The sequence below is a fragment of the Mustela erminea genome, chromosome X (genome assembly GCF_009829155.1).
Source record: "Mustela erminea isolate mMusErm1 chromosome X, mMusErm1.Pri, whole genome shotgun sequence".
Lineage (NCBI taxonomy): Eukaryota > Metazoa > Chordata > Mammalia > Carnivora > Mustelidae > Mustela > Mustela erminea.
In genome coordinates, this window is record NC_045635.1 from 39,390,110 (window position 1) to 39,411,668 (window position 21,559).

General features: G+C 36.4%; 1 protein-coding gene across 10 annotated transcripts in view; it reads left to right on the plus strand.

The window, feature by feature from the left end:
• KDM6A (lysine demethylase 6A) overlaps positions 1-21,559 on the plus strand; it is a 202,579-nt gene that overhangs the window by 76,252 nt on the left and 104,768 nt on the right. For all 10 annotated transcript variants that reach the window (XM_032331483.1, XM_032331484.1, XM_032331486.1 and 7 more), the window contains exon 4: positions 581-630. In XM_032331483.1, the coding sequence (XP_032187374.1) occupies positions 581-630 (50 nt within the window). The remainder of the gene's footprint in view (positions 1-580; positions 631-21,559) is intronic.

The window sequence follows — 21,559 nt, forward strand, 5'->3', positions numbered from 1 at the left end:
TTTAACCTCCTCACTGAGTTTTTGGATTGACAGGAACTATAATTTTTTCCACAGCCTTTTATGCCTCATGGATTTAGGGGTATGCAATTCCCTATTTTGGAATTGAGTTGGAGTAAGTTAATTGTGGGCTGGATTTTTTTGTTGATTATATGAAAGGAAACATCACAAAAGGAACAGTCCTTTTGCTCCTTGCTGTGGTTGAGCTCTTGGTCATTGTTAGAAGTGAGATCCCTTGTGGGAACAAATAACTCAGCACATTCCAAAGTAGAAATTCTTAATCCTTTTATCAGATCTACTCTGTGAGAAGGCCATGTTGATTCAAGAGGTAGCCTAGATTCTGTTCAAGATTAGGTCTGAGGTGTGAATGGGTTTACATCCTTGAAGTCCTGTGTATTTGATACTTACTATGTCTGACTACAGGATGGGGAGGGTCCAGATTTCTAAATTGTTTGGTCTTAAATATCACTCTCTGTTGGAAGGTGGGGTATGATGGGAAGCTTATTGTGATGTTTCTTAAAACTTATATTATTGATTTGGTGTGGGATGTAATTGCGACTCATACTTATTTTCCCTCTTTCAGCATTATCTGCATACCAGAGGTACTACAGTTTACAATCTGACTACTGGAAGGTTAGTGAACATTTTCATGTTCGTTTCCGACTTGTTTTTTGGTCTAATTACTACTGGTTATGCTCAGAATGAATTGTGCTCCTTTTTTCCTTTGTTTCATTAATTACTTTAAAAAACACCATAAGGAAAGAAGATTGGAAAGGCAAATGTTGTTTGTGTTATCTTGTATGAACCGCCTTGTATTTTATTAAAAGAGATAGATTACTCTGACACACATTATTGGCCAAAGATGATCCTAAGTGTAAGAATTTAAAAGCAAGTAAAACCAAATGGCAGCAAAATGTTTGTTTGTTTGTTTGTTTTGTCTTAAGTTGGTACCTGGGAATAAAAGAAGGCTTTTATTAGATGTATAAGATGGGTTTATAAGACTGCAAAGGCAAGGAACAATGGGGAAATTAAAATAGGAATCTTTCTTGGTATAGTCTGTCTGTAATTGGAACTCTGAGGACAGCTGAACCTAACTGTTTTTTAAAAGACTTACCTAAATGAAGAACTGTGAGTCATTCATTTTCTTTAAGCAGTTCATATAGTTAACCTGGGCAGGTTAATCTTCACGTCATGTTTATTTTTAAGCATAAGTTTATTGATGAGTGGAGTTTCTTTATCTGAATTGTCATTTTATATTTTTAAGGTATATTTTGTTTTCCATCACCTAGTTTTTTCTTTTCGATTTGTGGAAGTTTTAACAGTACATTTTGGTAATTTAAAAAATGTATTGAAAATACTTTTCCTGTCTGTGGCTTACCTTTACTTAAAAGCTTGTGGAAGTGTAATTTTTACATAGCATGAAATTCAACTGTTTTAACTATGCAGTTCGGTGACTTTTAGTGAATTTTCAGATTTGTACAACCATAATCATAGTCTTATTCTAGGACATGTCTATTTCCCCATAATGAAACCTCATGCCCAACCTCTGGCAGGTACTACTCTACTTTGTGTCTCTGTATATTTGTATTTTCTGGATATGTCCTATAAATGGTACCATAGCATAGGTGTTTTTTTGTGACTGACTTCTTTCACTTAGCGTGTTTTCAAGGTTGGTCCATTCATAGCATGTTTAATACTTTCTTCTTATTATATAATATTCCATTGTATGGATATACCACATTTTATTCATTTATTAGTTGATGGGCATTTTAGTTCTCACTTTTTGGCCATTGCAAACAGTGCTGCCATGAATATTTGTGTTGTCAAGTTTTGTGTGGGCATAGATTTTCAGTTCTAGGGTAGATAGCCAGGAATAGAATTACTGAGTTGTGGGGTAAATCTACTTTTAATATTTTAAGAAACTGTTTCCCAAAGTGGCTATAATGTTTTACATTCTTGCCAGCAGTGTTAAGAGGGTTTCAGTTTCTCCATGTCTTGTCAGAAGTTGTAATTGTTTTTGAGTGTAACCATCATAGTGGGTGTGATGTAGCATCTTATTATGGTTTTTATTTCCATTTGTCAAATGACTGATGATATTTAGCATCTTTTTATGAACGCATTGGCTGTTTGATATATTCTGTGCAAACGCTGTGCCCTTGTTTTTTATATATGTATATGTTGTCAGAGATCTTTATACATTCTGGATACAATCTCTTACCAGATACATAATTTGCAAATACGTTTTCAAGGTCTGTGGCTTGTATTTTCACTTTCTTGGCAGTATATTTTTGAAGTGCAAAAATTTTGAATTTTGATGTTGTCCATTTTTCTCAATTTTTTCTTTCATTGCTTGTGCTTTTAGTGTTGCATATAAGAAATCTTTGCCTAACCCAAGGTTATGAAGATTTATTCCGTAGTTTATTCAAACCAGTTGCTTCAGTCTTTGCCTTTATTGTAGATAGTACTGCAATAAGTAGTACAAGTATCTTTTCATATTTTTATTAGTGAGTGATTCTTTGGTGTGTAAGTGGGATCCTTTATAAGGGTAAGTGTTCAGTATAGCTCCTTTGGGATTGCTGATTTCCCCTTGGTTTTAAGCAAGAGAGTTTATGTTAGGCTTTTTGTATCTGATAGGTGAGAAATTGTGCTTATTGTTGTGTTTGTTCGTTTGTTTTTGCTTATTGTTGTTTTAATTTGCAGTTTTCTTAATTGTTAACAACTTGAGTTTTTTGAAATTAAATTTTAAAGGCTATTTTTCTTTGAAACATCTGTTCATATCTCTTGCCTAATTTTCTATTATTGGGTGGGCCATTGTTTTATTTTTCTGTTTTATATAGCTGTATTTTGTAGGAAGTATTTATCCTTTATCTGGAGTACAACAAGTTGCAGTTTGACATTGTTGTTTTGCTTTGCTTTTGTGTATTTGTTTTTGCCTATGCAGAAGTCTTTTCTTTGCAGTCAAATTTATCAGTCTTTTCCTACTTTGAGTTCTAGGACAGGTTTTTTCCTTATTCCCAGGTGTTAAAAAAATTCACGAACATACTCTTTTAGTACTTGAATGGTTTTTATTTTTTAATTTAAATCTGTGATCCATTTGAGATTTAAGTCATCCTTGATTTATACTGTGAGGAACATCTAAATTCATCTTTTTCCTTATGGCTAATTATCCTAACACAACATACTGTTAAAAAAAATCTCTTAATCTAATTAAGTTGTTTAGCTCCACAAAAATATCTGATGATTTCCCCCCCAGCTTTTTTGAGGTATAACTTACATAATTTTAAGTGTATAAGCTTGCTGTGTTTCAGCAGTTTATATGAAGTTGTATAACCATTACTACAATTAAGATACAGAATATTTCCATCATTCAGTGTTCCCTTATGTCCCCTTTACAGCTGATGTCCATTCTTGCTTGACCCCTCGGTCCCAGGCAGTTAGTTATTTGCTTTCTATCTCTTTAGTTTTGCCTTTTCTAGAATGCCTCACAACTAGATCCAAGCAGAATGTATTCTTTTGTTTTTGATGTCTTTCATTTAGCATGCTATTTTTGAGACTCATCCATGTTGTGTGTATCAATATTGTGTTCTTTTTAATCTTTAAGTAGTATTTCATAGAATGAGTCTGCCACAGTTATTCCATTTATCAGTTGTTAGACATTTGTGTTGTATCTAGCTTTAGGTAAATATAAATGAAATTCTGTGAACATTTGTCTTTGTATGGATATAGGTTTTCATTTTTCTTGGTACATGTATCTAGGATTTGGAAATGCTGGGTTCCATTGCAGTTAATAGGTTTAATTACCAACCTGTTTTCCATAGTGGCTGTAGCATTTTACATTCCAGCTAGCAGCATTTCATTTCCCTAGTTGTACATCTTGGATAGTACCTGGTATTGTCACTCTCTTTTAACTTTAGCCATTCTAGTAGGTAAGTAGTGGTTTTTCATCTTGGTTTTATCTACATTTTCCTGATGACAGTGATGTTCAGTATCTTCTGTGCGCTATCGGCCCTTAGTATACTTTTCTTTGCTAAATTACCTGTTCACGTCTTTTGCTCATTTCTAATTTTTTTTTTTTTTTTTTTTTTTTGGCCTCAGTTGAGTTGTATGGGCTATTTACATATTCCGGGGGAAAGCCCTTTGTCAGATACATGTTTTGGAAATACTTTCTCACATTCTGTGGCTTGCCATCCCCCCCCCCCCAATTGTGCCTTTGAAAAGCAAAGCTGAAACTGGTTCCTGTATTCAGACAGAAGGCAGGGAAAGACCAATGAAAGGGGTGGCCCACTGCAGGTTGGAAGATAGCACTTTTAATAAGCAAAGGAAACTTTATAGTTGAGGCTTGTCTTGGGCAGCAGCAAGATGAATGGATCCCCGAACCTACTTGCCAAGTCTTAAAAGTTTATAAAGAGGCCTTAACTGGGCTTAATCACATGTACTGTGCAAGAGTTCTTTTCGATGGCATAACCCAATAATAATTTTCAGATTACTGTTTTCTGTTGTAACTCTAGTTTCCTTTTAATAACTGTAGAACTGGTGATGAAGTATGACCTATTTTATTCCTAATACTTTTGTTTCTTGATCAGCTTGGCTAGAGGTTTATCAATTTTACTGATTTTTTTTTTTAAGATTTTATTTATTTATTTGACAGAGAGACAGTGAGAATGGGAATGCAAGCAGGGGGAGTGGGAGAGGGAAAGCAGGCTTCCCACTGAGCAGGGAGCCCTATGTGGGGCTCCATCCCAGGACCCTGAGATCATGACCTGAACCGAAGGCAGAGGCTTGACGACTGAGCCACCTAGGTGCCCCCATTTTATTGATCTTTGCAAAAATCTTTGTTTCATAGATTTTTTTTCTTCTTTCAGTATTGTTTTATATTTCATTGATTTCTGATTGTCTTTATTTGTTCTGCTTACTTTCTGTTTAATTTTCTCTTATTTAGGTAGAAGCTTAGATGAGTGATTTTCTTTTTCCTCTAGTATAAGTATTTAAAGGTATCTATTTTTGTTAGCGTTGCTTTAATTGTATACCACAAATTTTTATATTTTCTATTTTTGTTCACCTTTTATTTGAAAATGTCTTCTACTTTCTCTTTCTTCTGACCCATGGGTTGTTTGGATACATGTTGTATGATTTCAAAATATTTGGGTTATTTTAGATATCTCATTGTTAGTGATTTCTAATTCTATTTTATTTATACAGCATACTTTGTATAATTTCATTCTTTTGAAATATATTAAGACTTTATTGGCTTAGCACTTGGACATAGCCACGGGATTTGTATTTGTTGGTTGTACTATGCTACAAACAAAGGTAAATTAGGCAGTTGATAGTGTATTTCAAATTTCTGTCTTTGATGATTTTTGTCTGTGTCATTTGCTGAGTTATTGCTTAATGATTGTGGAATTGTCTTTTAATTTTGCCCTTTTTAAAAAAATGCATTTTGAAGTTTTCTTACTTGTATATATACATTCCTGATTGTTATTTTTACCTGGTGAATTGACCCTTTTGTCATGATAAAATACTGTTTTTACCTCTGGTAATTCCTTTTGTCTTGACATGTGTTCTGTCTAATTTTAATATAGACATTCTGTCATTCTTAGGCTTGTTATTATGTGATACATCCTTTTTCTCTTCTTTCCAACCAGTTGGTAACTTTATATTTACAATTCTTTTTTTGTAGATAACTTATAAGTGGGTCTTGTTTTTTATGCAGTCTCAGAATCTCTCTTTTTTACTTGCACTGTTAAACCATTCATAGTAATGTACTCATTTATATGATAGGGTTTGCATCTTGATTTTTCCTTTCTGCTGTCCTCTCAGTTTACGTTCTTCCTTACCTACTTTCCCTATCCCTTTTTGATATTTGAATGTTTTACAATTTCATTTTACTTTTCCTTTTGTCCATTTTAGCTCTGCTTTTCATTATTCATTCACTGGGATTATAGTATATACCTTTAATTTTTCACAGTTAAGTCTCAGTTAACATTGTGTCAATTCACCTAAGATGTGGAAAGTTTTCAGTTACTTAAGTCCACTTCTTACCTATCCATGTCCTTTGTGTGATAGTAGTTATATCTATTAAATTTACATTATTAACTCCACAAGATGATTTTTTTTGCTTTGAACAGGCCCATATATTACAGTGACAATAGTAATGGTTTGTATTTACGTATATGGTTACCATTTCTGATATTCTTCATGCACTACTTTCTTCTAGGCTAAAGAACTTTGGTTAGCATTTCTTATAGTAAAGATCTGGCAGAGATGAGTTTCTTTTATCCGAAAATATTTTTTTGACTTCATTTTTAAAGGGCATTTTTGCTGGTTATGGAATTATGGCGTGGCTTGCCTTTTTAAAATGAAGTCTACCTCCTTGCCTTCCTTTTTTTGATGAGAAATCGGCCCTTAATTGTACCGATGACCCTGTACACAGTTTGTTTGGTTCTTTCATGATTTGCTTGTTATCTTTGGCTTCCTATAGTTTGATCATGATTTATCTCTGCCTGGTCATTTCATACTTATCCTGCCGGAGCATTTTTGAATTTGCATTACATAGGGGAAATTTTTATCATTATTTCCTCAAATAATTTTTTGTTCATTCTTTTTCCTTTTCTCCTGGGGATCCAACTCCATGTAGGTTAGATAATTTGTTTTTATATAAATGCCCCTGAGGAGCTCTTATTTTTTTCTCTGTGGTCTTTACATTGGATAATTTGCTTTTCTATTTTTGAAGTTTATTCTTTTCTTTGTTGTCATTTAATTATTAGTTCAGTCCATTGAATTTTATTTCAGATATGGTATTTTTAAGTTACAGATTTTCCATTGGGTTCTTTTTTTTATTATTATTTCTCTTTCGCTGTTCAGATTTCCTGTCTTTTTAATTATGAGCATGTTTTATTGATGGCAATTAGAATAGGAACTGTAAAATCCTTGTCTGCCATTTTCTTTTTTTAAATTAAAAAAAAATTTTTTTTAAAGATTTTATTTATTTACTTGACAGAAAGAGAGAGCCTGTGTGCACACAAGCAGGCAGCAGAGGGGGAGGGACAAGCAGGCTTTCCACTGAGCAAGGGAGCCTGATGTGGAGCTTTATACCAGGACCTCAGGATCATGATCCAAGCCAAAGGAAGATACTTAACCCCCTTGTCTGCCATATTCTAACATCTTGATCATTTTGGATTTGGTTTCAGTTGATTTTCTCTTTCCTGAGAATATGTTCTGTTTCCCTGGATCTTTGTATGTTTTGTAATTTTGTGTTAGGAACTGGACATTATGAAAATTATGCTAACTCTTGGTTCTATTATTTCCTTCAAGAGAGGTCCCCCCACCTTTCTCTTTTATCAGGCAGTTACCTTTATTGGACTTGAACGGCAAACTCAACTTTCTTCCAGTGGCAACTTAAGTATCAATTCAGATCTTTTGTCTTTAATTTAGCTCTAAGTCTCTAACTTGGATCCAGGAGTCAGTCAGACATGTGAATAGACAGAATTTCGAATTCTCTGGCTCTTTCTTTTTTGGAATTTCCCTTTATTTAGTGGGTTTTGATTTCTCCTGGTTCTAGTCTTAAGGTGTTCTATATTAGAAAGACTGCTTTTTCTACTAGTGACCCACTCTCATATGTGCTCTACCTAGCAGCAAGTTTTAATAACTGGGAAAATGGAACTCAACCCATACAACTTTCCTTCTCTAAGCATGGCCTTTCATATTAGTTTCCTATTGTTGTTTTAATAACTTAACACACATTTAGTGGCAAAAAACACAAATTTAATTATCTTACAGTTTTGAAAGTCAGAATCCCAAATGAGTCTTAGGTAAGTCAAATTGTCATTAGAGCTTGTTCTTTCTGGAGGTTCTGTTACAGAACCTCTTGCCTTTTCTAGCTTCTGAAGTTTTCCCACATTCTTTTGGCTCATGGCTCCGTATCTTACTACATTTTTGTCTCTTCATTGCCTTCTTTGGCCTTTAACTTTCTTGCCTTTCTCTTACTAAGGACTCTAGTGATTACATCGGGTCTAACCTGGGTAATTCAGGATGATAACCTTAACCATCTAACAATCCATTTAATTACAACTGCAGAGTATCTTTTGCTGTGTAAGGTAAATATTCTCAGTTTGGGGATTTAGGATATAGAAGTTTTAGGGGCCACTGTTCAGACACATCTTTCCACTAGAATCTGCCTGTTTCTGTTTACTCTTCAGTGCCTTTAGTTAGCTGCTTTATTTTATGTATTATAAATTCTATAAACCAGTTATTTTATAGTTACTGTCTCTTGGAGAGTCTTCACCAGTGTCATCTTATGTATTAGCCTATTTATTGGAAGCAGTGGTGTGATAACATATTAATACCATTTTGCTTGCTTTTGAACTTAATAAAAATGTAATTGTGCAACATATTTTAAAGTCTTGTCTTCTTTCAGTCAGTACTGTGTATGTTAGATTCATCCCTGTAGTTGTATATTGCAGTAGTTTGTTTTCATTGCCATATAATATTTCATTATATGACTATGCCACAAGTTATTCATTTTGTTGTAGAAAGAATTTGGTTTTTAATGAATTTAGACTGTTACTGATTGTAACTTTGCAAGTTCTTTATGCCCTGGTCGTTGTCTGATGCCTGAAAACAGATTTAAAACAATATTTTGGCCAGCCTTTCTAGCTATTAATTACTTGGGTAGAAGAAGGAATTGCGATTTAAGTCCAGAACAGATTAGTCTACCATTGCCAGCCATGGAACTCCCCTCTAATCTTACCTATACAAGGAAAACTTAATGTAAAATTTGTTATTTAAAAACCTACTATAGATATTTTGAATAATAAGAGAACATAATTATGGGATTCCCCCGTACATGGAATACTAATTAGCCATCAGAATAATTTATCATTGATAGTTTCTAATTGTACAGAGTTCTTAACAGGCATTTTGAGATCCCCCCAGGTGTCAAAAGCTGACTCCCCAAATACCAAGAACACATAGCTGAGTTTATTGCTTACTATGTTAAAGAACACCACCTCTGCAAAGCTTTGTTGGTATCCTAGGGAAGAAGATAAAGTCAGGACTGATTGAGAATTGAAACTTTAAGACAAGTCTTTCAGTTTGGAAGCTTCATTGTATAAGAATCTCTACAAATGAGGGGCACCTGGGTGGCTCAGTGGGTTAAAGCCTCTACCTTTGGCTCAGGTCATGATCTCAGGGTCTTGGGATCGAGCCCTGCATCCAGCTCTCTGCTCAGCAGGGAGCCTGCTTCCCCCTCTCTCTCTGCCTGCCTCTCTGCCTACTTGTGATCTCTGTCTGTCAAATAAATAAATAAAATTAAAAAAAAAAAGAATCTCTACAAATGTAACAGTCTAGAAATGGTGGTTATAGCAAGGAAGGAATTTGAGTTAAGGGATTCAAAGAATCTTGGGCCTCAAACTACTGTTAATGCTTTTCATTGAAGAGTTGGATTGTTATCATAATAATGGACTATGTGCCTGGGCAGGAGACGTGGAAAAGTAAAGTAATGCTAATGAAAACCAAGGACTTGCAAAGTCAAGTTAAGATAGACTTTCAGGTGTGGGTTAGGTTCTCAGGTCCAGGCTAAGTGTGGGGGTAGACGTTTTTGAATCTCTCTGGATTCAAGAACTTGTACCAGAACTGTCACTTACAGACATTAATGTTACTTCCTTTAATTTCTGTTTTCTAAACATCAATAAACAACATAACAGTCAATATTGTTGTTGTCGTTGTTTTTAAGATTTTATTTATTTATTTGACAGAGAGAGAGAGAGATCACAAGTAGGCAGAGAGGCAGGTGGGGGTGGGGAGCAGGTTCCTTGCTAAGCAGAGAGCCCGATGCGGGGTTACGCTGAGCCACCCAGGCACCCCTGTAACAGCGTGATTCGTGAGGGTGGTAGTGATCAGAATTCATGACTATGATTTTTAGGTTTAACTCTTTATATTTATAGTTTTGTCTAATTTTGTGTGATTTGTGTATTATAAGTTGAAGAATATATGATGGATTTTTAAAAAATGACTGAGATAATTATCTCTTGAGTTTTAGTTGTACTTCTTTCTTCAAACCTGTCCTCTATAATTAGAACTTCTAAAATAAAGTGATTTGCCATTCTGTAGGCCCCAGTTCTTTATCTGAAATTCTTGCATCCAGAATTATGTAGAGTTGGGTGGATATTTTTTTTTCCGGATTTTGGAAACATAATAATGCATTTACTGTGTTAAATAAGATCCCCTGTGGTAACAACATATTTCCATCTCTGCAGTGATAGTACTATTGGTTATATTAAGGGGTAATTAAATAAAGACTTCCTGTCAGTTCAAGTCAGGGTTTTCCTATCTAAAGTGTTTTGGTGGCTGATTCATGATCACTTTTTTAGTTTCTGTTAGAGCCTTTTGGAATTCAGAATAAACAATTAGGTATCATTGATCTATAAACCATGATTAAATATTAATTTTTGTTCAACATTTCAAAATCCAGTAGTGTTTATTATGCAATTAAAAATTTTATTTCTGGAGAGCTCATATTTTTTCTTACCTAGTTCAGTACAAATGAGTCATTTTTGAAAGAGTGAAAATTTGCCAGTAGTCTCATGACTATTCTGTCATGCCATTACATGTTGACTATTACTGATTATAATAAATACCTTTGTAATGCAAAGCGTACTTACTCAACAACTCTATTTACCATGAAGAAATGGCATAATGATTAAAAAAAAAGAAATGGCATAGGGAAGAAAAGCTTTCTTCTGACTACTAAGGTTCATGGCTAGGGCCTGTAAATTACCTAAAACAGGCAGATTAACAGGAGGGAAAAAAGTAGTTGACACATGCAATGCATATACCTGTGGGAAAATTCAGTGATGTATAACGCCACGGGTGGCTAGAATTTGGAGCTATATACCAACTTAGTAGGTTATGAGAGGGAGAAAGGGCGCTGCTTATAGGAAAACAGCTTTTTTGGGAAAATAAGTGAGTCCTTAGGAGAATAGATGGGAGATACTATAGTCTTGTGACAGAGTCAGAGTTCCTCTCTTGGCAGGAGTTTATGACACTTGGGTTCTTTTAGGAGGCTCTGCTTTTAATATATGAGAGATTCGAGGAACTCCGATGTCTTCAGCTCAAAATAACTCTTAGGCAAAGTGTCATACTTTTGGAGTACTGTGTCCTGATCCCCTTCAACAATAGCAGCAAAACCTAAGGTCTTTTCATGAGTCAGAAAGTTTAGAAATTGCTGTTATGGTTTATAGTATGAAGTAGAAAGGAATAAAAAAATTGCGTGTATGCTGTTAATGCTGCTATGTATTTGAGTATACAGATAGTCGATGGTAAGCTGCATGTTAAAATGTGAAGAAGTTCTGTTGCTTCCTGATGACTTCTGTTAAGTAGACTTTATTAAATAATTCTGATACATTTTTATTTATAATTGTAAACTTTAAAATACACAAAACCTACTCTTTCTCCCCCCCCCCCCACTTGAATTTAAGAAAAGAAAGAAAAGCTTCTGAATTAAGGTAGTATGCTTATCTAAAAGAACCATTGATTAAAAGCTGCAGAAACTAGGGAACTCTTGGAATCTGCGCTCATCTTCTGACTTTTCAGTAACTTTTTCTATTATACTAGTTACGTCAGTCACTAACTTGGCTTTTACATTCATAGATGAGGGCTTTGTTGGCAATACAGAGATAGTAAGATCCTGCTTTCAAGTTGCCCATATTCTTGTGAGGGGAGACGCAAATGAGCATATGTTTTTGGTAAGTGATGTATTGGAGGTGTTGAGGGCCATGAGGGGGGCAGAAGTGTGTGTCTTTGAATAAAGGGTGTGGGAAAGTTTGAGGGTCTAGAAAGGCTCCACAGAGAAGTTGCAATTTGAGGGGAGGATGAATGGCAGTTTTCTAGCTAGGTGACCTGGAGAGGCTTTCCAAGAAGAGAACTGAGCCAACACATGAAAGTACAATCAGTAGGTGTTTAGGGAACTCTCAAGTTCTTGGTCTAGAGCAGAGGTCCAAAAACTTTAGAATGAAATAGTAAATGTTTTAGACTTTGTGGGCCAAGAGACAACATCAGCTGTTTTGTAGGTACTTAACTAATGAGTTACAATGTAACCATTATAAAATGTCAAAATTATTTTTAGCTCCTTGGCTTTAAAGAAAAAATTTGGCTATAGTTTGTGGACTACTGTTTTAGAGCCTGGGGTTATTTTGGGTGGGTATAGGACTCAAAAGTATGGAAAGAAAGGCAAGGGCAGGATAGATAGTAAATGAGTTTATAACAAGTAGCACAGATCTGGAGGCTTAGGTTTCTCTCAGTATTTGTTCAGTATCTGGTCAGTTTCTATAGTGCTGGAAATCAGAGTCCTAAAAACACAGTGACTTCCAGGGATTGATTGAAATTGCATTGACTTCGTGCATTAAAAACAAATAAACAAACTCTCATTATAAAGAGATGACTGTCTTTCTTAATATTTTATACAATTTTTCCACGATGTTCTTGTGCATATTATAAGGTGTATTTTATATTTTATAGATTTATTGCTATTATAAATGTCCTTTTAATTTAAGATCTCTGCTCATATATAGAACTGCAGTTGGCTTTTATATATTAAGTTAAATTTATCAAGCAATTTCACTAACTTGACTAATTTGTCTGTGTTACTTTGGATTCTGTGTAGACTATCCTGCCTTTGTAATTAATAGTTTTTTTGTTACTTCATTTATAGCTTTTGATCTTTTTGCCTGCTGTTGTGGTAATTAGGATGTCAGCACAGTATTGATTGAAGGAGGTGCTAGAGTACCTTTGTTGTTTGCCGCCGCCTTCTGTTTTTATTTTTTTTTTAAGATTTTATTTTTATTTTTTTTGACAGGCAGAGAGAGAGAGAGGGAGGGAGGAAGCAGGCTCCCCGCTGAGTAGAGAGCCTGATGCAGGGCTCGATCCCAGGACCCTGGGATCATGACCTGAGCCAAAGGCAGAGGCTTTAACCCACTGAGCCACCCAGGCACCCCTGTTGTTTGCCTTCTTAAAGGGAATGTTATAAATGTTTTACCATTAAGTATGATTACTTACAGTTGTTGTTGTTGTTATTATTATTATTAGGTAAATAACAAACCAAGAAGAGGAAGGGACTTCTTTACCAAAAGCCAATTATTATTATTACTAGGTAAATAACAAACCAAGAAGAGAAAGGGACTTCTTCTTCTTCTTCTTTTTTTTTTTTTAAAGATTTTTATTTATTTATTTGACAGAGAGATCACAAGTAGGCAGAGAGGCAGATAGAGAGGGGAAAGCAGGTTCCCTGCTGAGCAGAGAGCCCTGTGCGGGGCTTGATCCCAGGACCCTGAGACCATGACCTGAACCAGAGGCAGAGGCTTAACCCACTGAGCCACCTCGGTGCCCCAAGAAGAGGAAGGGACTTCTTTACCAAAAGCTGACTATTAAAAATATCATTTTAAAAGTCAGCTTTTTTATTTTGTATGCAAATGTTTATTCTGCATCCACTGGGATAGTTTTATATTTTTTCTGTTTAAACTAGTCTCTTCTTTCTAAAGTAAGTTCAAATTGGTAATAAGTTTTGATCATTGTTAAATGATTGGGGTCACTAACATGTAATATTTTTACATTAAAAAAATTATTTATTAGAGAAAGGGAGAGAGCAAGTACAAGAGGGGGGGAGGCAGAGGGAAAGAATCCCAGGCAGACTCTCTGCTGAGCCCTGAGATCATGACCTGAGCCAAAACTGAGAATTGGAAGCTCAATTGACTGAGGCACCCAGGTGCCCCAGTATCTTTATTTTTTGTTCATAATTGGAATTGGTCTACATTTTTCCTTTCTTGAGTTGTCTTTTTCTGATGCCTTGGAGCTGGTTCTTCATTCTAGGAGCTGCTCAGAGGAGGAGGAAGCAGAGGGCAACAACCCTTTCCTTTAAGGGGATCATGAGATCATATACATCCTTCATACATACCTCATTGGTGAGAATGTAATAATTTGAGCATTCCTAGCTGCAAGGGAGGCTGAGAAATGTATTTTGTCTGTTCATAAGAGGATAGGAAACAGGGAGGGTACATGTTGTACAAAACAGACTGTACTCATAGTACAAATTAACCTCATGTTAATTGGCCAGTAGGAATTATAATTATGTCTGTATGACCTGAAAGTTACTGTTTCACTTAAGTTTTTTTCTAGATAAAGGGAATATAATTACAGCCTCTTTAAGGAAGAGAAAATCTCTCAGATGGCTGTTGCACTAGTAGCAGGAGTGCTATAGTCTGGATTTTAAGAAAATTAAACATGAGTGCCTGCATCCTCTTCCTTAGAAAGGCACATCCCCAGTCTTTTACAGTCACAGCTCTCAGCTATTTTCAGTACCTGCCAGCTCTTCTAATTAAAGGGTTGCCAGCATTCCAACTTCATTCTTTTGTTCATTTTTTAAAAGATTTTATTTATTTATGAGAGAGAGAGAGCATGAACAGGATGGGAGGGGTAGAGGGAGAAGCAGACTCCCGCCAAGCAGGGAGCCCAAAGCAAGGCTTGATCCCAGGATCTTGAGATCATGACCTGAGCTGAAGGCAGGCACTTAACTGACTAAGCCACCCAGGCACCTCTGTTTTGTTCATTTTTAGCGTCAACTCTCATAACCTATGACCATGCTCAACTTCCCACTTGAATGGTTCAGCCTATCTCCTGATACCAGTTACTATTTTTGAAGTCTGGTTATAATGTTGCATGGGTTGTTTTTTTTTTTTTAAGATTTATTTATTTACTTAAAAAAAAAAGGAGAGAGAGAGAGAGAGCGCGAGCAGGGGTAAGAGGTAGAGGAAGAGGGGAGAGAGAATCCCAAGCTGACTCCATGCTGGGTGTGGAGCCTGATTTGGAGCTCCACCCTAGGACCTGAGATTACGACCAGAGCCAAAACCAAGAGCTGAGCACTTAACGGACTGTGCCGCCAGGTGCCCCATATGTTGCATAGATTTTTGAGTAGTCTTGTCCATAACTCTGTTTCATTTCTAAGTCCTCTTATTTTTAATGTGCAGTTTTTGTTTTTTTTTTTTAACAGCATGTGAGACTTTATGAGGAATTTTATGCATCATGCTTTATCCATTGAGTACTTACCAAATGCCAGATAAATTTTTGGAGGTGTTAGAGACATTATATCTTTTTTTTTCTAAAAATCTCATGTGCCAGGTAGTATTTTATGTGTATGATCTTACTTAATTCCTTAAAGCAACACTGTGAAACTGAGACTCAGTTAATTAACTTGTTTCATGAGTCTTAATAGGTAATAAGTAACAACATTGGAGTTCGGACCCAAGTCTGATGGCCCTTGTAGTCTGATTTCTTGATCACTATGCAGTGTTATGCATAGGATTTGGGAGCAAACTTCTCCTCTAATACTATAATTTTGGACATAATGGATATAATGAGCTTTAGCAATCTCCTTTGCTATATTATTATAATTGGGAAAACCCTTTTAAGTGTCCAAATTAAGGAAGTGATTCAGTATAAATTGAATTTAGCAAAGTATTAAATTCTTTGATGTAAAAGTGTGTAACAGGTTATTGAAGGCTGTTAGAGATTGATTCGTTCAGCAGCAAAACTTTCCTAAGTAAGTTACATATGCAGTTACTTTGCCATGGGGATCAAAAGATGAATTGGGTTCTATCTCTACTAATTAGACTCATATTCTAGTGGAGGAGATAGAGCATATCTGTAATAGACATGGATATTCATTTGGAAATAAGTATCAAAAAACCTGACTCTCTTTGGGCTTGGGAATGCATCAGGTATTACTACTAGAAAGAGGAGGTGAGTGATGTGTTAAAGGATGACTAGGAATTTGCCAGATTGAGAAGTGAGTTGAAGGAAAGATGGCATTTGCTTGCTTTTTTTTTTTTTTTTTTTTTTTTTGCAGAGGAAGCAAACATGTCTAAAATCACAGAAACGCATTGAAGTGGTGGCTGTGAGATTGGGAAAATTGAGCAAGGGTCATAAAATGAAACCCCTTTGAGTCACACTAGGTTGTAGCGACTTTTTGGAGGAATTTTAAATAGAAGAGTGTCATGTAAGAGTTTTCGAAAGCTCACTGGCAGTGGTGTGGAACGTAATTGAAAGGAGGGAAATGGTGGGGGAGTTTAAAATTTGGAAGAAGAGTTAGGAAACTTGGAAGAGGCCAGGTAGACAAAGTAGAGGTCCTTACCTAGAGAAAGACTGTAAGAATAGAAAGGGGATTGATTCAAAGACTTTTAGGTTATAAAATGGATTTTATGAATAGAATTAATGTGGTTTAGGGTGAGAAGGAGATGAAAACAAAAACAGGACTACTTTTGTTGTGTTTATTGGTGAGATTGTTACCACTATCTAAAATCTTTAGTACCATTAGAACATCAGACGACTCCTTTTCAGTCTAAGATTTATGGAATTTTAGGTATTTGTAATATATCTAACAGGTAGAGGTAACTGGAGGCATTTGGAAATTTGTTCCTGAGCTTTAAAATGCCTTCAGCTTCCCCATCTCCTCTTTTGGTTCCCAGATAGGATAAACAGCGGATTTTTTGTTCCTGTTGTGTATCACTAGATGTGTGATTAGTATCTGAGAAGAATAAAATTAAGAAATTTGATACTTTTCTAATAGTTTGCCTTGGTTTTATTTCTTAATGATATTCCTGTATAAAAATACAATCAAATTGCTGTTCTATCCAGAGATTTCATATTAACAATATCTTGGTAATCTCATCATTTAGAACCATTTAGTTGTCGGAAGTGACTAGCTTTAGCTTTGGTCTTATCTTAAAAAGATTTTAGAAGCTTGAATATTAATTTACTAATAGCCTCTTTTGTTAATCCCAGCCTCCCTTTGTCCAGGAAACAGCTGCATTTTTACCTTGCTGTTTATTGCTGCACACTTGTAGGATGCTAGGTCTAATCTTTCCTCAAAAAACCCAAACCATGGTAAATAAAAAGTGTCTGTGGCCTCAAGGGTGGTGGTGGTGGTGGGAGGGTGTTCTGATCTTAAATTTACTGGCACTCTTTCGAAGTGTGTTTTCTTTCTTTCTTTCTCTCTTTCTTTTTCTTTTCTTTTTTTTTTTTAAGATTTTATTTCTTAGCGCATGCGTGCACGCCCAAGTGAGGGGAGGGACAGAAGGAGAGGGGGCACCTCGGTGGCTCAGTTGGTTTAGCCTTCGACTCTTGAGTCTGCTCAAGATTTTCTCCCTCTTCATCCCCTTCTCTCCCCCATCCCCCCCAATTTATGGGCACGCATGCTCACTCAAAATAAATAAATCTTACGGTATGTCTGTGTCTGCCACTCCAGTGGCTGCCTGGTTTGATTTTTACACAAGAGTTGCTGCTTGTCACTGTTGGGAGGAAATACTTTACTTGGGTTGGGTGCCGGGGTGGTCTGCAAATTATATGACAGTAGATTAACAGAAAAGACAAATTTTGTTTTTTGTTTTGTTTATAGGTGCATGCTAGAGTTGCTTAGTGAGTAGTAATTCCCTCAGTAGCTAGAGATAAAAGTTTACATATAAATCTAACAAAACAGGAAGGAATTTTAGGGGTTCATTGGGAAAGTATGGAATGTTTTTTTGAACTTAAAATGCCTAGGAGGCATTTTATTGGGAAGGTAGGGAAAGTGTTGGACTTTTTGATGCTGATGGGTATCTGAATTCACACTTCCTCTGCCAAGGGTCAGTATTTTCCCTATCAGTGAACTCCCTTGGAGGGGAGTCATTAGCAGCTTATTTCAGGATGCTCCTTTTAGTTTAGATGTTTATTTTTGTGGCTGCTGATTGTTCAGATGTTTTCAGGGTAAAGTAATTTTCATTCCACTTTGGTGGGCTGTTAACACCTTCCTTACTCTGGGGACCATGACATACTAACAGAAGGAAGAAGAGGAGGAAAGGAAACATTTATGCACAGAAAGCAGTAGCTTTCCTTGAAACCCCATGGTAGAATCTGCTTGTCTCGCTGGCTAGAACCGTCACATTGCCAGCTTTATTACTCTTGCTTTCCAATCCACTTTTACATAACTATGTTCATGAAAATGGAAGTAGAACCCTCAGTGTCCTTCCCTTCAATTTGGATACAGTCTGGGGAAGCTGAAAAGATGCCAAGGAACAGCTAGGAAGAATAAAGGTTATAGTGTCCTAACTCCAGAGGACTGCAGAGTGCTCCCCTCTCACAACTAAACCTGGAGCTCTGATTTAGGAGCAGGGCACTTAGGACTTTATTTTGTGTGTGTGTGTGTGTTTGTTTCTTTTCTTTTCTTTCTTTCTTTCTTTTTTTTTTTTTTTTTTTTTTTTTCATTTGAGAGACAGAGATGGAGTGAGAGAGCATAAGGGGGGTGAAAGGGTAGGGAGTCGGTGGGGAGAAGCAGGCTCTCCATGCTGAGCAGGGAGCCTGACAAGGGGCTCAGTCCCAGGGCCCTGGGATCATGACCTGAGCCGAAGGCAGACACTTAACTGACTGAGCCACCCAGGTGCCCCTAGGAGTTTTTTAAGAGCTATGTTGGGAATCAGTGAAAACACTACTCTGGACTCTGGTATTGGTGAACTGCTAACTTTAATGAGCCACATCCGTGATAATAACTTCACTGTAGGCACAGTATAAGAACCTTAAGTGTAAGCGGATAGCAATCTCATCAAGTTATAATTTCTTAATTTGGGTTGGTGATGGGTACTGTAATCCAGTCAAGGTCAGAAGTTGGCAAACTTCTTTTGTAAAAGGCCAGAGAGTAAATATTTTAGGTTTTTTTTTCTAAGCCCAATAGTCTTTCTTTTGCAACTATTCAGTTCTTTTGGAGCTGAAAGCAGCCATAGACAGTAAGTAAATGGGTGGATGTAGCTATGTTCTGGTAAAACTTATTTACAAAAGAACAGGTGCCTGGCTGGATTTTGTCCATGTGCCATAGCTTGCTGACACCTGGTATGGATACTTTCTGAAGATTTGTAGTGAAGCAGGAGTATATTTATTAAATAGTACGTTTCCCAGAAAGTTACTCCCCGACTTCTCATAGGTTGAAGAATGACTACATCGAATTTAAATTAATTTCCATAACAGTGCCTTTGCTCATCTATCCTTGCATAGATGCTTCTCAGTGGGGATGCTCTTGGCATTTGTGGTGAGATTGTACATTGGGAGGGAATTCATTTATGTAAGAGCATATAGCCATTCATACCTCCAGGTCAGTTTCTAAAGATCAGTGATTTAAAACCGCTGGCTGCGGAGGCTTGTTTTTTCTTCTCCTTTCCCAGCCATCCTCAAGAACAGTACCCAAGTATTTCCCCTTTTCCTAGTCCTTATTATACTTCATTAAATCTTAAATGGTTGTAGCTTGGAATATATTATTCACTTAATTTCATAATCTTTTGTCATTAAATTGTAAATTCAGTGAGGGTGGGGATTTTTGTCTGCTCACAGCTCTTCCCAGTGCTGATAACTGTTGTGACTCATAATAGATGCTCAATAAAAGTTTGAATTACATTGTTTACTATTATGGAAAAATTAATTCCTTGCTGAAATCTACAAGCTCCTGGTTAATAGGAACCGTTACTCATACTAATTCTGTGTCATCTCACAAGCTGAGTTTAATAACTGAGCTTAAATACTGGGTGATTGAGTTTGCTAAACCTTTGGGCGTCTGCTGTGTAGAAGGCACTGTGTGAGGTGGTAACAGGATACACACATGATTAGCATTCCTGCCTCTCTAGCATTTTTGTCTGATGAGATAGGGTTTAGTCAGTACACGAATAACAAAAATATAGTAGTTAAGAGTGAACTCTGGAGGCAGGCCTAGATTCAATTCCTATGTCCACTACTTAGTACCTGACTTTTTGAGCAAGTTGTTTAATCTTTCTGATCCTTGTTTCTTTATTCTATAAAGGAAGCTCTCTACCACCTCACAGGGTGTTAGAACCTTCAAAAAGAAATGATATTAGCATTTTGCATTAAATTAAGTTCTTACTATTAATAATGTAGTAGGATAGAGACATTGTGCTGAGGCCAAATTTAGAGGTTGGAAAAATTACTTCTGGGTTGAGGTGGGAGAAGCAGCAGAGCTTCATGGGGGAAGATTCGTTTAAAGTGGATCTTAAATAATTGATAGAATTTATGAGGTGGCAGGGATAGGGTAAGATTTCCTAGAGTGGGAAGGATAAGCTAGGAGCAGAGTAAGGAGGTTGGGAGAGGCCAGGTATTTCCTAAAAGCAGAAATTCTCCTCAGTAAATTCTACCATACCCCACACCACCTTCTGTGAGTAATTAGCTAAATAGGTGAAAGATGTTAATCTGTTACTCAGCCATGAAGACAGTTGTCTTTCAAATCTAGACTTACTTTGTAGAATGCTTGATGACTCTGAATTAACTAGGCTTGCATTCTTAATATCACTGTTCCCCCCAGTCCCTATCACCTGCACAGACTAGATTGCATACTTCTTGACTGCAGGGGAAGTATGTTTTAATCAGTTTCGCTTGTTCAACCCTTGAGTGTCCCTGAACACCTAGTAAATGTTCAGCATATTTCAGGGGGTGGGGAGTAGGGTGGTAAATGAATGATCCCGATTAAAGACAGTTCCAAGTAAATTAAAAATTTTTTTAAAAATATGAACTTTTGAAATAGATGTCTGAGACCTTTGTGAATCCCCATATTTGTAAATACTCTTGTAGCATGCAGTTTTCTCATTTGGAAAGCTAAGGGTAATGAGGATTTAATAAAATTAACTCTTCATATTTATTACATTTTAAGATGTACTTAAAACATTTTTCAGTGTTTCCAGAAAGGCACTTGGAATTCAGAGGAAGTGTACAATATAATCCTAGAACAAAGTTTGGTACTTTTTAAAAAAGATTTTATTTATGTATTTGACATCTGTTTTGACAGATAGATATTTATCTATTTGACAGAGGGAGAGAGTGCAAGTAGGCAGAGAGGCAGGCAGAGAGAGGGGGGGTAAGCAGGCTCCCTGCTGAGCAGAGAGCCCAAAACGGGGCTCCATCATAGAACCCTGAGATCATGACTTGAGCCGAAGGCAGAGGCTTAACCCACTGAACTACCCAGGTGCCCTGAACAAAGTTTAGTATTAAAAAGAAACATTTGCAGGCCAAAAGTCATCTAGCTGTCTACACTTCAGTTGACACTTTAAACATCACTGATTCCTTTTCTCTAACCAGTGACCATAGTGATTGTGAGCTAAGTACTCTAGTCCCTCACACCTAGGGCAAGATGATTTTAAGAATGTTCCACACTGTCTACTAGAGATCCCCAGCAGGATTGAGTGCTGGCTGTATAACCAGCCACATTGCACCCTTTATTGGCATCCTTCCCTTCCCTGCCTCACTTTTCCACTCCCTTACTGGTATTTCCTAGGGCAACTTCCTGAGTAAACTATATTTAAAACCTTCTGTCTCAGGGCGGGCTTCTGGGGAAATACAACCCAAGACTGTGTGGCAAGAAGCATTTTTATTAAAAGTCTAAAATTTTCAGGTTTTAGAATATAGGTTGTAGAAATTTCTTCACCAGAATCAGTGTGAAACCTTTTATTATTATTTTTTTAAACAGATAAGGTTTACTAAAACAGAGTTG